Source organism: Salvelinus alpinus, chromosome 11, assembly GCF_045679555.1.
Source record: "Salvelinus alpinus chromosome 11, SLU_Salpinus.1, whole genome shotgun sequence".
In the NCBI taxonomy this organism is placed as follows: Eukaryota; Metazoa; Chordata; class Actinopteri; order Salmoniformes; family Salmonidae; genus Salvelinus; species Salvelinus alpinus.
The window spans coordinates 18,984,341-19,001,491 of record NC_092096.1 but is presented as its reverse complement, the minus strand read 5'-3'; the positions used below and the strand labels follow the sequence as shown (position 1 = coordinate 19,001,491).

Below are 17,151 nucleotides of genomic sequence, written 5' to 3'. Positions count from 1 at the left end.
TCTGAAAGACCAGACAGAGAGACCAGACAGAAAGACCCGACAGAGAGACCAGACAGAGAGACCAGACAGAGAGACCAGACGGAGAGACCCGACGGAGAGACCCGGCAGAGAGACCAGACAGAGAGACCAGACAGAGAGACCAGACAGAGAGACCCGACAGAGAGACCAGACAGAGAGACCAGACAGAGAGACCAGACAGAGAGACCAGACAGAGAGACCAGACAGAGAGACCAGGCAGAGAGACCAGGCAGAGAGACCAGACAGAGAGACCAGACAGAGAGACCAGACAGAGAAACCAGACAGAAAGACCAGACAGAAAGACCAGACAGAGAAGTGAAGTAGCTAGCTGTGGTTCTGATTGTAATGAGTTGACAGATTACTGACTAGCATGCACTTTTAACCTTTTAACTACAGTTCATACGGACCGGCTTGCTGAGTGTACATCTGTTCTTTAAGAGTAATTAACCAGATAATAGTGGACAGGATGTTAATGATAATGGGATGTTAATGACATAGAGGATGTTAATGATAATGGGATGTTAATAGTTTAGATACCCAGGGAGTTCTTCTCTCTACTGGCTGAAGGTGTGGTGCGTGGAATGTAGCTCTCAATGCATTTTAATATTGAAGGGAACATTTTGTCTTTTCTAAAGATTGTTTTGCCACCCTGAAAAAACACATGTGCAGCAGGCTAAGCATGCCAGAGGATCACGAAAAATGCACAGCTGAAAATATTAGCTGATTAAATTACTATCATTGAATATCAAACGTTAAATGCAACTCTCCTACGGTCATTTGGTGATGTTGAGAAATCTGACAGATGGCAGAAGTGTAATCAGTCTCATCTCCTAGATTGTGTTCCACCGTAGACCAAAAGGGGGCAGCAGAGAACACAGACGCTATCCTTTCGCTTTCCATGAGTCTCCACATACCAGCCTCCTCTCACTCACTCACCAGCTAGCAGCCCGTATAGTGATGCTGCTGCACCTGTCTTCAGCGCTCTCTTCTGAATCATCACGGATGCTGAATGGAATATTTTGACGTCAATTATTTCTAATTGGTCTTAAAAGTTCTAAGAACGCCGACGGTCAATATTAGATGACGCGTCATTTTGCGAGCATGTGGTTCTTCTGACTGACGCGTATCGCCTGCGGTATTTTAGTACCACCAGTATTTTTGAAAGTGGACAGAAAAGCATGGACTAATCGTTGTGATTATTTTCCATTCATGATGGGACTATTCAAACTTTATTTTTTGTACAGTATATTTGCCATCTTCCCAGGTGAGCTAAACGTCTGCATTTTGTTACGCAATTATGTTGACTGATTTCCCATAGCTGTCATGTTGTGATTTTAGTATGTTACTGTGACGTGGTTTCAGTTGATAACTGAATGAATGCATTTCTTAATTTTCATGTTTTACAATCATGTTACCATTTTGGCTGTGTAGGAAGTTGTAACCTATCAGAATGGAGGTCTGCAGGCTTAGTTTCGCAGCATTACATCATGATAAAGCAGCAATAGCCGGCTGCGCTGTGTCCACACCAAGGTGTCGGGCTGCCGCTGTCCATGGTGCTGAACTAACGCTATCTCTGCCGCTGCCGGACTCTTTCTATCTATCCGGTCTCTCTCATCCAGCTCTAGGCTTTGGGGTCGACCCTGCCCTCCGCATCAACGTATTCGATGAACTGAAGTTGGGAGAGTCTCACGCTGGAGTTTTTCAAGTTCAGGGGTTCCACAATGAGAGCAGAGCATTTCTTTTCCAAGGTAAGACCCAACAACTGTATTTGACCAATATCTATGCATTTCTCCCACAGGGTAGCAGGTAGCCTAGTGGTTAGAGGCAGGTAGCCTAGTGGTTAGAGGCAGGTAGCCTAGTGGTTAGAGGCAGGTAGCCTAGTGGTTAGAGGCAGGTAGCCTAGTGGTTAGAGGCAGGTAGCCTAGTGGTTTGAGGCAGGTAGCCTAGTGGTTTGAGGCAGGTAGCCTAGTGGTTAGAGGAAGGTAGCCTAGTGTGGTTTGAGGCAGGTAGCCTAGTGGTTTGAGGCAGGTAGCCTAGTGGTTAGAGGCAGGTAGCCTAGTGGTTAGAGGCAGGTAGCCTAGTGGTTAGAGGCAGGTAGCCTAGTGGTTAGAGGCAGGTAGCCTAGTGGTTAGAGGCAGGTAGCCTAGTGGTTAGAGGCAGGTAGCCTAGTGGTTAGAGGCAGGTAGCCTAGTGGTTAGAGCAGGTAGCCTAGTGGTTAGAGGCAGGTAGCCTAGTGGTTTGAGGCAGGTAGCCTAGCGGTTAGAGGCAGGTAGCCTAGCGGTTAGAGGCAGGTCGCCTAGCGGTTTGAGGCAGGTAGCCTAGCGGTTAGAGGCAGGTAGCCTAGCGGTTAGAGGCAGGTAGCCTAGTGGTTAGAGGCAGGTAGCCTAGTGGTTAGAGGCAGGTAGCCTAGTGGTTAGAACAGGTAGCCTAGTGGTTAGAGGAAGGTAGCCTAGTGGTTAGAGCAGGTAGCCTAGTGGTTAGAGCAGGTAGCCTAGTGGTTAGAGGCAGGTAGCCTAGTGGTTAGAGGCAGGTAGCCTAGTGGTTAGAGGCATGTAGCCTAGTGGTTAGAGGCAGGTAGCCTAGTGGTTAGAGGCAGGTAGCCTAGTGGTTAGAGGCAGGTAGCCTAGTGGTTAGAGGCAGGTAGCCTAGTGGTTAGAGGCAGGTAGCCTAGTGGTTAGAGGCAGGTAGCCTAGTGGTTAGAGGAAGGTAGCCTAGTGGTTAGAGCAGGTAGCCTAGTGGTTAGAGGCAGGTAGCCTGGTGGTTAGAGGCAGGTAGCCTGGTGGTTAGAGGCAGGTAGCCTGGTGGTTAGAGGCAGGTAGCCTGGTGGTTAGAGGCAGGTAGCCTAGTGGTTAGACGCAGGTAGCCTAGTGGTTAGAGCGTTGGACAAGTAACCAAAAGGTTGCAAGATCGAATCCCCAAGGTGAAAATCTATCGTTCTGCCCCTGAACAAGACAGTTGTTCCTAGGCAGAAATTGAAACAGTTGTTCCCACTGTTCCTAGGCAGAAATTGAAAATAAGAATTTGTTCTTAACTGACTTGCCTAGTTAAATAAAGGTTAAAAATATTACTCTCACATTGTACTTTGCACGTGCGACTAATCTTCTGTTATGCCAAAAGACATTGAGTTCAAATTGCCTACACACATGTTAAAAAGCAGGTAGCCTATTGAGTTACAATCAGTAGTCAACCCCGTCATAATAGATAACACCGTCATAATAGATAACCCCGTCATAATAGATAACACCGTCATAATAGATAACACCGTCATAATAGATAACACCGTCATAATAGATAACCCCGTCATAATAGATAACACCGTCATAATAGATAACACCGTCATAATAGATACCACCGTCATAATAGATAACACCGTCATAATAGATAACCCCGCCATTATAGATAACACCGTCATAATAGATAACATCGTCATAATAGATAACCCCTTCATAATAGATAACACTGTCATAATAGATAACCCCGTCATAATAGATAACACCGTCATAATAGATAACACTGTCATAATAGATAACCCCGTCATAATAGATAACACCGTCATAATAGATAACCCCGTCATAATAGATAACACCGTCATAATAGATAACCCCGTCATAATAGATAACACCGTCATAATAGATACCACCGTCATAATAGATAACACCGCCATAATAGATAACACTGTCATAATAGATAACCCCGTCATAATAGATAACACCGTCATAATAGATAACACCGCCATAATAGATAACACCGTCATAATAGATAACACCGTCATAATAGATAACACCGTCATAATAGATAACACCGTCATAATAGATAACATCGTCATAATAGATAACACCGTCATAATAGATAACACCGTCATAATAGATAACACCGTCATAATAGATAACCCCGTCATAATAGATAACACCGTCATAATAGATAACACCGTCATAATAGATAACACCGTCATAATAGATAACCCCGTCATAATAGATAACATCGTCATAATAGATAACACCGCCATAATAGATAACCCTGTCATAATAGATAACACCGTCATAATAGATAACACCGTCATAATAGATAACATCGTCATAATAGATAACACCGCCATAATAGATAACCCCGTCATAATAGATAACACCGTCATAATAGATAACATCGTCATAATAGATAACATCGTCATAATAGATAACCCCGTCATAATAGATAACCCCGTCATAATAGATAACATCGTCATAATAGATAACATCATCTACCGTCATAATAGATAACCCCGCCATAATAGATAACACCGTCATAATAGATAACATCATCTACCGTCATAATAGATAACACCGTCATAATAGATAACCCCGTCATAATAGATAACATCGTCATAATAGATAACACCGCCATAATAGATAACCCCGTCATAATAGATAACACCGTCATAATAGATAACACCGTCATAATAGATAACATCGTCATAATAGATAACACCGCCATAATAGATAACCCCGTCATAATAGATAACCCCGCCATAATAGATAACACCGTCATAATAGATAACCCCGCCATAATAGATAACACCGTCATAATAGATAACACCGTCATAATAGATAACACCGTCATAATAGATAACACCGTCTACCGTCATAATAGATAACACCGTCATAATAGATAACACCGTCTACCGTCATAATAGATAACCCCGTCATAATAGATAACACCGTCATAATAGATAACCCCGTCATAATAGATAACACCGTCATAATAGATAACACCGTCATAATAGATAACACCGTCATAATAGGTAACCCCGTCATAATAGATAACCCCGTCATAATAGATAACACCGTCATAATAGATAACCCCGTCATAATAGATAACACCGCCATAATAGATAACACCGTCATAATAGATTACACCGTCATAATAGATAACACCGTCATAATAGGTAACACCGTCATAATAGATAACCCCGTCATAATAGATAACACCGTCATAATAGATAACACCGTCATAATAGATAACACCGTCATAATAGGTAACACCGTCATAATAGGTAACCCCGTCATAATAGATAACCCCGTCATAATAGATAACACCGTCATAATAGATAACCCCGTCATAATAGATAACCCCGTCATAATAGATAACACCGTCATAATAGATAACACCGTCATAATAGGTAACACCGTCATAATAGATAACCCCGTCATAATAGATAACCCCGTCATAATAGATAACACCGTCATAATAGATAACATCGTCATAATAGATAACACCGTCATAATAGATAACACCGTCATAATAGATAACACCGTCATAATAGATAACACCGTCATAATAGATAACCCCGTCATAATAGATAACCCCGTCATAATAGATAACACCGTCTACCGTCATAATAGATAACACCGTCATAATAGATAACACCGTCGTGGCCTGGTGCCAGGCTGCAGTGAACTATGGGCAGCGACATCATAGTTTCAGTCTATAAATGACAGACTATTTATCCCAATCCTTTGAGTGGATCAACAAAACAAAGATCCAGAATAGAAATCCCAATCCATACAGAAGTCTTTCATTCTGCCATTCAGCTGTCCTCATATTGTGACTTCTAATCCCATGTCTGGAGTTGTAGGTTTAGTAAACACTGGCATACCACATCCCCCGCAGCAGGTTAGAGTGTGCCCCCCCCCCCCCCTCCACCCCACCCCCAGATATAGTAGGCCTTGAATGACAGTAAATTAGCTGTCAGACTGCAACATTTCTGCTCATCCTCATTGAAAATGTGTAGAATAGCACGATTAGCTATAAAACTGCAATTTTTTCTTTCTGCCTCATGACAATATGTATAGAATTGCAGGAATTTAGCTTTAAAAATGCTAAATTCTCTCAGCCTAATTGCAAAATGTGTACAATAGCATGATTAGCTATAAAACTGAAAATGTTTCTCTCTGGCAATATGAATTGCAGAAAGTTAGCTATAAAACAGCAACATTTTCTCCTAGCCTCATGGGAAAATGTGTAAAAGAGCATGAGATTAGCTATAAAGTTGCACATTTTCTCTTTGCCCCATGGCAAATTGTGTAGAATGTGTTTGTGTGAGGGAGATTTATATTTATTTTCATCTTCCACAAGAGTCTCTGTTTCTTTCATTCAGACTTTCTGTGAGTTTCTCTCTCTGATGCCTCCAAACTGAGGGTGTTGATCTGAGTTTCTCTCTGATGCCTCCAAACTGAGGGTGTTGATCTGAGTTTCTCTCTGATGTCTCCAAACTGAGGGTGTTGATCGTGAGTTTCTCTCTCTGATGTCTCCAAACTGAGGGTGTTGATCTGGAGTTTCTCTCTCTGATGTCTCCAAACTGAGGGTGTTGATCTGAGTTTCAATGGCTGTGGCTGAGCTAGCAATGCAGACCGCCCCCCCAGAGCAGAAAACAGGGCTGAAAACTCTGCCTTTGTGCCGAAGCTTAAGTCATTCATATTAATTTAATAGGCATCTTTTATGTTTCACACTGACTCTCTTGCACAGGCTCAATGTACACTCACTGGACTCTAACCACACACACACACACACACACACACACACACACACACACACACACACACACACACACACACACACACACACACACACACACACACACACACACACACACACACACACACACACACACACACACACACACACACACACACACACCTTTGCATATGCTGCTGCTGCTCTCTGTTTATTATCTATGCATAGTCACTTTACCCTGACCTACATGTACGTATTACCTATATTACCTCGACTAACTCGTACCCCTGCACATTGACTCAGTCCTGGTACCCCTTGTATATAGCCTCGTTATTGTTATTTTCTTCTCTTACTGTTTTTACTTTAGTTTATTTAGCAAGTGTTTCTTAGTTACTTTTTTACAACTGCATTGTTGGTTAAGGGCTCGTAAGTAAGCAGTTCACCGTAAGGTTTACACCTGTTGTTTTTGGCGCATGTGACAAATACAATTTGATTTGTAGGCCTTTTATCCACAGTACCAGTAGCAGTACCAGTACCAGTACCAGTAGCAGTACCAGTAGCAGTATCAGTACCAGTACCAGTAGCAGTACCAGTACCAGTACCAGTACCGGTAGCAGTCCATGTTTTTGTTGAGGCTATGAGAATCAGAATGAAAGGCAGAATGGAGTGTTCAAAGCCTTTGTTATGGCAAGCCTAAATAAGTTCAGGAGTAAAAATGTGCTTAACAAGTCACATAATAAGTTGCACGGACTCACTCTGTGTGCAATAACAGTGTTTAACATGATTTGTGAATGATTACCTCATGGCTGTACCCCACACATACAATTATCTGTAAGGTCCCTCAGTCGAGCAGTTCATTTCAAAGATGGATTCAACCACAAAGACAACATTGTAGTTACTCTACAATACTAAACTAATTGACAGAGTAAAAAGAAGGAAGCTTGTACAGAATAAAAATATCCCAAAACATGCACCTTGTTTGCAACAAGGCACTAATACTGCAAAAAAAATGTGGCAAAGCAATTCACTTTTTTTCTTGAATACAAAGTGTTATGTTTGGGGCAAATTCAATACAACATATTACTGAGTACCACTCTCCATATTCAAGCGTAGTGGTGGCTGCATCATGTTATGGGTATGCTTGTAATTGTTAAGGACTGAGGAGTTTTTCAGGATAAAAAAGAAACGGAATGGAGCAAAGCACAGGCAAAATCCTAGAGGAAAACCTGCTTCAGTCTGCTTCCGAACAGACACTGGGAGATGAATGAACCTTTCAGCAGGACCATAACCTAAAGCACAAGGCCAAATATTCACTGGAGTTGCTTATCAAGAAGACAATAAATGCTCCTGGTTGGCCGAGTTACAGTTTTGACTTAAATCTGCTTGAAAATCTATGGCAAGACTTGAAAATGCTTGTCTAGCAATAACCAATTTGACAGAGCTTGAAGAATTCTGAAAAGATGAATGGGTAACTAAGGTACAATCCAGGCGTCCAAAGCTCTTAGAGACTTGCCCAGAAAGACTCACAGTTGTATTTGCTGCCAAAGGTGATTCTAACATGTATTGACTCAAGGGTGTGAATACTTATGTAATTGATATATTTCTGTATTTCATTTGCAATAATTTTGCAAACATTTCAAAAAACATGTTTTCAATTTGTCATTATGGGTTTTTGTGTATAGATGGGTGAGGAAAAAAAATATTGAATCCTTTTTGAATTTAGGCTGTAACACAACAACATGTGGTATGAATCAAGGGGTATGAATATTTTCTGAAGGCACTGAATATATGATTCAAACAACTCAGGAATGAGAGGAATTGTAGCCAGTGTCTCTGCCTGCAGAGTGCTGTCTGTGTGTGTGTGTGTGTGTGTGTGTGTGTGTGTGTGTGTGTGTGTGTGTGTGTGTGTGTGTGTGTGTGTGTGTGTGTGTGTGTGTGTGTGTGTGTGTCCATACAGGAACATCCTACCACTGTTCTCCCTTCTCCTCTCTCCCAGAATTCTAGGCTTTCACAAGGATTAGATGGATCCCATTATGGTATATTTGTCAACTACATCTATTCATCTATTATAGAAATTATATTTCCTCTCTCGTGTACAATTATAACCCACCTGTTCCCTTGATGCCTTCATAGAGATCATTGAAAGTTATCATCATAGATATATGGAATCCAGAGGTGAAAGAGGATTCCACACCTGCCAAAGAATAGGACATGAATTTCATCAATCCCATCAGGTTTCATATCAGAAACAAAGTCAGTGTGTCCCTCAACCCTGCTGAGTGAGTGAACCCTCCCTGTACAGATGTAGGATATGAGCAAGTTTGCTACAGCAGGAAAACAATCCTGTAGTTGTAGGATTATAATTAATGAACATTTTCGTAGGGGTTGATACATTTTTCGTAAGGGAAAATCAAGTCTGAAATTTCAAAGTGGAAATTACAAACTTCAGAATCCTTTATAAACCTCAAATACACTACAAGTAAAACATTTCCTGCAACAGGGGATCAAATTAAGATCCTACACCTGTACCTCTCTATGCTGACTGGATGCTCTCTCTGTTCAGTGCAGCAATCAGGTTGCTGCTTACTCATCACCCCAATAGAGACTGAATCTGCAACAGCACAGCAGGACAGGATGCCGTTAGTGTAGTGTTGTCGGCCCTATGTGTGTGTGTGTGTGTGTGTGTGTGTGTGTGTGTGTGTGTGTGTGTGTGTGTGTGTGTGTGTGTGTGTGTGTGTGTGTGTGTGTGTGTGTGTGTGTGTGTGTGTGTGTGTGTGTGTGTGTGTGTGAATGTAACACACATACACATGAGATGCCATTCCTGTGCCCATTGCCAAGCTCTGTGTGCCAACCAGACAGAAGGGCAAGAGGCCTAACAGTGGTAGCAACATTAGTCATAGAACATATATCCATGATGCATTGGGTAACAGGAAGCAGAGATTAAAGGCCTATATGTTGGAAACAGTTCTGAGATTATTTTGTTATGTATCCCAGAGAGGTACATTAGAAGTGATGTATTCCAGAGAGGTACAGTAGAAGTGATGTGTTCCAGAGAGGTACATTAGAAGTGATGTGTCCCAGAGAGGTACATTAGAAGTGATGTGTCCCAGAGAGGTACATTAGAAGTGATGTGTCCCAGAGAGGTACATTAGAAGTGATGTGTCCCAGAGAGGTACATTAGAAGTGATGTGTTCCAGAGAGGTACATTACAAGTGATGTATTCTAGAGAGGTACATTAGAAGTGATGTGTTCCAGAGAGGTACATTAGAAGTGATGTGTTCCAGAGAGGTACATTAGAAGTGATGTGTTCCAGAGAGGTGCATTAGAAGTGATGTGTTCCAGAGAGGTACATTAGAAGTGATGTATTCTAGAGAGGTACATTAGAAGTGATGTATTCCAGAGAGGTACATTAGAAGTGATGTATTCTAGAGAGGTACATTAGAAGTGATGTATTCCAGAGAGGTACATTAGAAGTGATGTATTCCAGAGAGGTACATTAGAAGTGATGTGTTCCAGAGAGGTACATTAGAAGTGATGTATTCCAGAGAGGTACATTAGAAGTGATGTATTCTAGAGAGGTACATTAGAAGTGATGTGTCCCAGAGAGGTACATTAGAAGTGATGTGTTCCAGAGAGGTACATTAGAAGTGATGTATTCCAGAGAGGTACATTAGAAGTGATGTATTCCAGAGAGGTACATTAGAAGTGATGTATTCCAGAGAGGTACATTAGAAGTGATGTATTCCAGAGAGGTACATTAGAAGTGATGTATTCCAGAGAGGTACATTAGAAGTGATGTATTCTAGAGAGGTACATTAGAAGTGATGTATTCTAGAGAGGCACATTAGAAGTGATGTATTCCAGAGAGGTACATTAGAAGTGATGTATTCCAGAGAGGTACATTAGAAGTGATGTATTCCAGAGAGGTACATTAGAAGTGATGTGTTCCAGAGAGGTACATTAGAAGTGATGTGTTCCAGAGAGGTACATTAGAAGTGATGTTTCCCAGAGAGGTACATTAGAAGTGATGTGTTCCAGAGAGGTACATTAGAAGTGATGTATTCTAGAGAGGTACATTAGAAGTGATGTGTCCCAGAGAGGTACATTAGAAGTGCATCATTAAGTGGTAGAAGTAATAACTTAGATCAAATGTTCTATCAGAACAAGATGTGATCTGCTTTAATCTGAACACTTGAGATTGAAACAGGATGATATTTCTCCAATGAATTGGTCTTATTTTGTAAAAGTGAGTCATCCTGTCTTCTAAGTGCTCTCTGTCCTCCTCTCTCTCCCTGTTGCCCCCTCTGTCTCTCTGCCAGGCTGTAGAAATCTGACGTGTTCATTCCCCTGCTTTAATTCAACGCTATGTGGAGTTGAGACACTTGTTTCCTGTGTAATGGCTACGTGTCATGAATCATTCAACTGATTTAAATAGATACACACGCATATGCACGCACACAAGCAGACACACACACGCGCGCATGCACGCACGCACGCACACACACACACACACACACACGTTGGTTCCTGTGGCCACTTCCTGTGACCAGTTCTCGTGACCAAATCCATGGCATGTATGTTGATAAATCAAACTTTTACACCCCAAACTTGATAAAAACACAAGGCAGCATTTCCTTCTCATGAATCATCTAGATGTAATCCCACGACTGCATGGCCAAGCACGACTCCAGCACCATCACTAAGGTTACTGACAACACAACAGTGGTAGGCCTGATCACCGACAACGAGAAGACAGCCTATAGGGAGGAGGTCAGAGAACTGGCAGTGTGGTGCCAGGACAACAACCTCTCCCTCAATGTGAGCAAGACAAAGGAGCTGATCGTGGACTACAGGAAAAGGAGGGCCGAAAAGGCCCCCATTAACATCAACGGGGCTGTAGTGGAGCAGGTCGAGAGTTTCATGTTTCTTGGTGTCCACATCACCAACAAACTATCATGATCCAAACACACCAAGACAGTTTTGAAAAGGGCACGACAACACCTTTCCCCCCCCAAGAGACTGAAAAGATTTGTCATGGGTCTACAGATCCTCAAAATATTTTATAGCTGCTCCATCGAGAGCATCCTGACCGGTTGCATCACCGCCTGGTATGGCAACTGTTCGGCATCCGACCATAAGGCTCTACAGAGGGTAGTGTGTACGGCCCAGTACATCACTGGGGCCAAGCTTCCTACCATCCAGGACCTACAGTGGGGAGAACAAGTATTTGATACACTGCCGATTTTGCAGATTTTCCTACTTAAAAAGCATGTAGAGGTCTGTAATTTTTATCATAGGTACACTTCAACTGTGAGAGACGGAATCTAAAACAAAAATCCCGAAAATCACATTGTATGATTTTTAAGTAATTAATTAGCATTTTATTGCATGACATAAGTATTTGATACATCAGAAAAGCAGAACTTAATATTTGGTACAGAATCCTTTGTTTGCAATTACAGAGATCATACGTTTCCTGTAGTTCTTGACCAGGTTTGCACACACTGCACCAGGGATTTTGGCCCACTCCTCCATACAGACCTTCTCCAGATCCTTCAGGTTTCGGGGCTGTCGCTGGGCAATACGGACTTTCAGCTCCCTCCAAAGATTTTCTATTGGGTTCAGGTCTGGAGACTGGCTAGGCCACTCCAGGACCTTGAGATACTTCTTACGGAGCCACTCCTTAGTTGCCCTGGCTGTGTGTTTCGGGTCGTTGTCATGCTGGAAGACCCAGCCACGACCCATCATCAATGCTCTTACTGAGGGAAGGAGGTTGTTGGCTAAGATCTCGCAATACATGGCCCCATCCATCCTCCCCTCAATACGGTGCAGTCGTCCTGTCCCCTTTGCAGAAAAGCATCCCCAAAGAATGATGTTTCCACCTCCATGCTTCACGGTTGGGATGGTGTTCTTGGGGTTGTACTCATCCTTCTTCTTCCTCCAAACACGGCGAGTGGAGTTTAGACCAAAAAGCTCTATTTTTGAATCATCAGACCACATGACCTTCTCCCATTCCTCCTCTGGATCATCCAGATGGTCATTGGCAAACTTCAGACGGGCCTGGACATGCGCCTGCTTGAGCAGGGGGACCTTGTGTGCGCTGCAGGATTTTAATCCATGACGGCGTAGTGTGTTACTAATGGTTTTCTTTGAGACTGTGGTCCCAGCTCTCTTCAGGTCATTGACCAGGTCCTGCCGTGTAGTTATGGGCTGATCCCTCACCTTTCTCATGATCATTGATGCCCCACGAGGTGAGATCTTGCATGGAGCCCCAGACCGAGGGTGATTGACCATCATCTTGAACTTCTTCTATTTTCTTCTATTTTCTAATAATTGCGCCAACAGTTGTTGCCTTCTCACCAAGCTGCTTGCCTATTGTCCTGTAGCCCATCCCAGCCTTGTGCAGGTCTACAATTTTATCCCTGATGTCCTTACACAGCTCTCTGGTCTTGGCCATTGTGGAGAGGTTGGAGTCTGTTTGATTGAGTGTGTGGACAGGTGTCTTTTATACAGGTAACGAGTTCAAACAGGTGCAGTTAATACAGGTAATGAGTGGAGAACAGGAGGGCTTCTTAAAGAAAAACTAACAGGTCTGTGAGAGCCGGAATTCTTACTGGTTGGTAGGTGATCAAATACTTATGTCATGCAATAAAATGCAAATGAATTACTTAAAAATCATACAATGTGATTTTCTGGATTTTTGTTTTAGATTCCGTCTCTCACAGTTGAAGTGTACCTATGATACAAATTACAGACCTCTACATGCTTTGTAAGTAGGAAAACCTGCAAAATCGACAGTGTATCAAATACTTGTTCTCCCCACTGTATATACTAGGCGGTGTCAGAGGAAGGCCCCAAAAATTTTCAAAGACTCCAGTCACCCAAGTCATAGACTGCTCTCTCTGCTACCGCCTCTGCAAGTGGTACCAGAGTGCCAAGTCTAGGACCAAAAGGCTCCTTAACAGCTTCTACCCCCAAGCCATAAGACTGCTGAACAATTAATCAAATGGCCACCCGGACACTGCTGCTACTCGCTGTTTATTATCTATGCATAGTCACTTTACCCCTACCTACATATACGAATTCTCTCGACTACCCTGCACCCCCCACATTGACGCGGTACTGATACCCCCTGTATATAGCCTCGTTATTGGTTACTTTTTATTTTATTACATTTTTTACTTGAGTTTATTTAGTAAATATTTTCTTAACTCTATTTGTTGAACTGCATTGTTGGTTAGGGCTTGTAAGTAAGCCTTTCACGGTCCGGTCTACACCTGTATCCAGAGCATGTGGTTAATCGTTTGATTTGATCTTTCTCTGTCCATGGTTGATGCTGTGGTTTATTTATACTTTTCTCAAGGAGAGAACTAACTAGTATTGTGATAATGGCTGCAGGCTGGTACAAGTGTGTGTGTGTGTGTGTGTGTGTGTGTTTGTTTGTGTCTGTCACCAGGCTGTGGTTCAATACAGCAGAGACAGAGTGTCTGACAGAAGGCCAGGCAGCAGGAACAGGAGAAGCCCTGAAAAAGTGAAAGAGAGTCCTGGAAAGCCCTGAAATGAGGCCAGTCCCTCTGAGGCACCAGACAGGCTGGCTGTGTGTGTGTGTGTGTGTGTGTGTGTGTGTGTGTGTGTGTGTGTGTGTGTGTGTGTGTGTGTGTGTGTGTGTGTGTGTGTGTGTGTGTGTGTGTGTGTGTGTGTGTGTGTGTGTGTGTGTGTGTGTGTGTGTGTGTGTGTGTGTGTGGAGCTTCTTATCTCTTCTCTCTGCATGCTGTATTGATCTATATCACTACAACACTAACTGTAACCCAGGACAAATTGACAGGATTTGTGTATGAGAGAGAGTGTGAAAGAGAGAGACAGAGAGAGAGAGACAAGAGTGTTGTAATGTACTCCCTCCCTCCCCCATCATCCACAGGTTAAGTCTTAAGAGGACAGTGGGGTAAAATAAAATAGACCGTATGGTGCAGAATAGTAGTAATCTCCATGAATCTGAACCCTCTGACTGGGTGTTAAACCATTTCAACATTCATGAGAGACATACAGATGTTGTATTTCCATTTGACCAGTTTCTCAAAGCAGGAAAATAATCCTGCAGCAACAGGAAATGTGAATTATTATCTTGTTTATAAACAATATACATTTTTGTAGGGGTTGTAACATTTTTAGTTAGGATAAATCAAGTCTGAATATTTTAAAGTGGATATTACAAACTTTAGAAGCCATTTTAATCCTTGACTACACTACAATTTGCATTTCCTGCTACACAGGAAAATTATCTGCAACACCATAGTGATCAAATGTCAGATATTACAACTGTAAAATGGGCACACATTCAAGTTCCCTGTTCTGGTGAAAGCTGCACAAGTCTTATTATTGTTTTGTAGATTTCTACACAGTGCGAGATGCACATTTGAAGGTCTAGACCTTCTGTTTATTTTCAATCAACTAATCCACATTTATTCAGCTTGAGTCCGTGTCCCACCTTGTCATTTCTGATTGGTTGAATTGCGTTGTCTTCTGTGATGTTGTTTATTGAAATATTGAATGCCTTGAATTATTTTGCGTCTACTTCTACTGTATGTTAGAGAGTGTTCTGTGTGAGCGTTGTGAGATAGAGGTCCTTATGACATCACCACCCAACCGCTCCATATGGACACTTGTCAATGACCAACAGCTGGCTGTTGAACAGATACTGTTATAGACAGGGAGCATGAGGATAGGCTTCTCTCTCGCTCTCTCTCTCTGTTCTTTCTGTCTGCTTTCTGATGATAGATGGAGAGAGGGAGGGAGGGGGACAGAGAGAGAATGGCTGTTGTTCCTCAATCAGAATGGTCACATGTTAGCTCACTGTGTACTGCTGTTGAGAACAGCTACCTCCCCCCACCACTACGATCATCTAAATGTCCTCATCAGCTATGTGTTACACAGTTGAGTATTTTAAAGATGAGTTTAAAACAAATGACAGTATCATAATCAACTGTGGGGCCATGTCCCCCAGTACGTAATGTGGTAGTACATACTGTACCTATGGTAGAACATACTGTACCTATGGTAGTATATACTATATATATGGTAGTACATTGTCACGATCGTGTGGAGGAGAGACGGACCAAAACGCAGCATGTGGAAAATAAGCCATCTTCTTTTATTTAGAAGAGAACACACACAAAACGAAACCACTTTACAAACTAACCAAATAACAAAACTGACGAACGTGAAGCTAAGCATGAACTAGTGCATACATGCAACATAGAACATCGACAATTCCCCACAAACAGCTAAAGCCTATGGTTGCCTTAAATATGGCTCCCAATCAGAGACAACAATAACCAGCTGTCTCTAATTGAGACCCAATTCAGGCAACCATAGACTTTCCTAGATACCTACACTCAACCATAGACACAGCTAGACTACTATACTAAACATAAACCCAACTACTCTAATAAACCCCCTAAACCTTACAACCACCCTAGACACTACAAAAACCACATACATTCCCCATGTCACACCCTGACCTAACCAAAATAATTAAGAAAACAAAGAATACTAAGGCCAGGGCGTGACATACAGTGGGGAGAACAAGTATTTGATACACTGCCGATTTTGCAGGTTTTCCTACTTACAAAGCATGTAGAGGTCTGTAATTTTTATCATAGGTACACTTCAACTGTGAGAGACGAAATCTAAAACAAAAATCCAGAAAATCACATTGTATGATTTTTAAGTAATTAATTTGCATTTTATTACATGACATAAGTATTTGATCACCTACCAACCAGTAAGAATTCCGTCTCTCACAGACCTGTTAGTTTTTCTTTAAGAAGCCCTCCTGTTCTCCACTCATTACCTGTATTAACTGCACCTGTTTGAACTCGTTACCTGTATAAAAGACACCTGTCCACACACTCAATCAAACAGACTCCAACCTCTCCACAATGGCCAAGACCAGAGAGCTGTGTAAGGACATCAGGGATAAAATTGTAGACCTGCACAAGGCTGGGATGAGCTACAGGACAATAGGCAAGCAGCTTGGTGAGAAGGCAACAACTGTTGGCGCAATTATTAGAAAATGGAAGAAGTTCAAGATGACGGTCAATCACCCTCGGTCTGGAGCTCCATGCAAGATCTCACCTCGTGGGGCATCAATGATCATGAGGAAGGTGAGGGATCAGCCCAGAACTACACAGCAGGACCTGGTCAATGACCTGAAGAGAGCTGGGACCACAGTCTCAAAGAAAACCATTAGTAACACACTACGCCATCATGGATTAAAATCCTGCAGCGCATGCAAGGTCCCCCTGCTCAAGCCAGCGCATGTCCAGGCCCGTCTGAAGTTTGCCAATGACCATCTGGATGATCCAGAGGAGGAATAGGAGAAGGTCGTGTGGTCTGATGAGACAAAAATAGAGCTTTTTGGTCTAAACTCCACTCGCCGTGTTTGGAGGAAGAAGGATGATGAGTACAACCCCAAGAACCCATCCCAACCGTGAAGCATGGAGGTGGAAACATCATTCTTTGGGGATGCTTTTCTGCAAAGGGGTCAGGACGAATGCACCGTATTGAGGGGAGGATGGATGGGGCCATGTATCGCAAGATCTTGGCCAACAACCTCCTTCCCTCAGTAAGAGCATTGAAGATGGG

The 17,151-nt window shown here is 42.5% G+C and overlaps 1 protein-coding gene across 1 annotated transcript in view; it reads left to right on the top strand.

Moving 5' to 3' along the window:
- The first annotated feature begins 944 nt into the window (after positions 1-944).
- nell2b (neural EGFL like 2b) overlaps positions 945-17,151 on the top strand; it is a 141,081-nt gene continuing 124,874 nt past the window's right edge. Inside the window, exons 1-2 of the mRNA XM_071331974.1 lie at positions 945-1,282; positions 1,638-1,766. Coding sequence (XP_071188075.1) covers positions 1,228-1,282; positions 1,638-1,766 — 184 coding nt within the window. The 5' untranslated portion in view covers positions 945-1,227. The remainder of the gene's footprint in view (positions 1,283-1,637; positions 1,767-17,151) is intronic.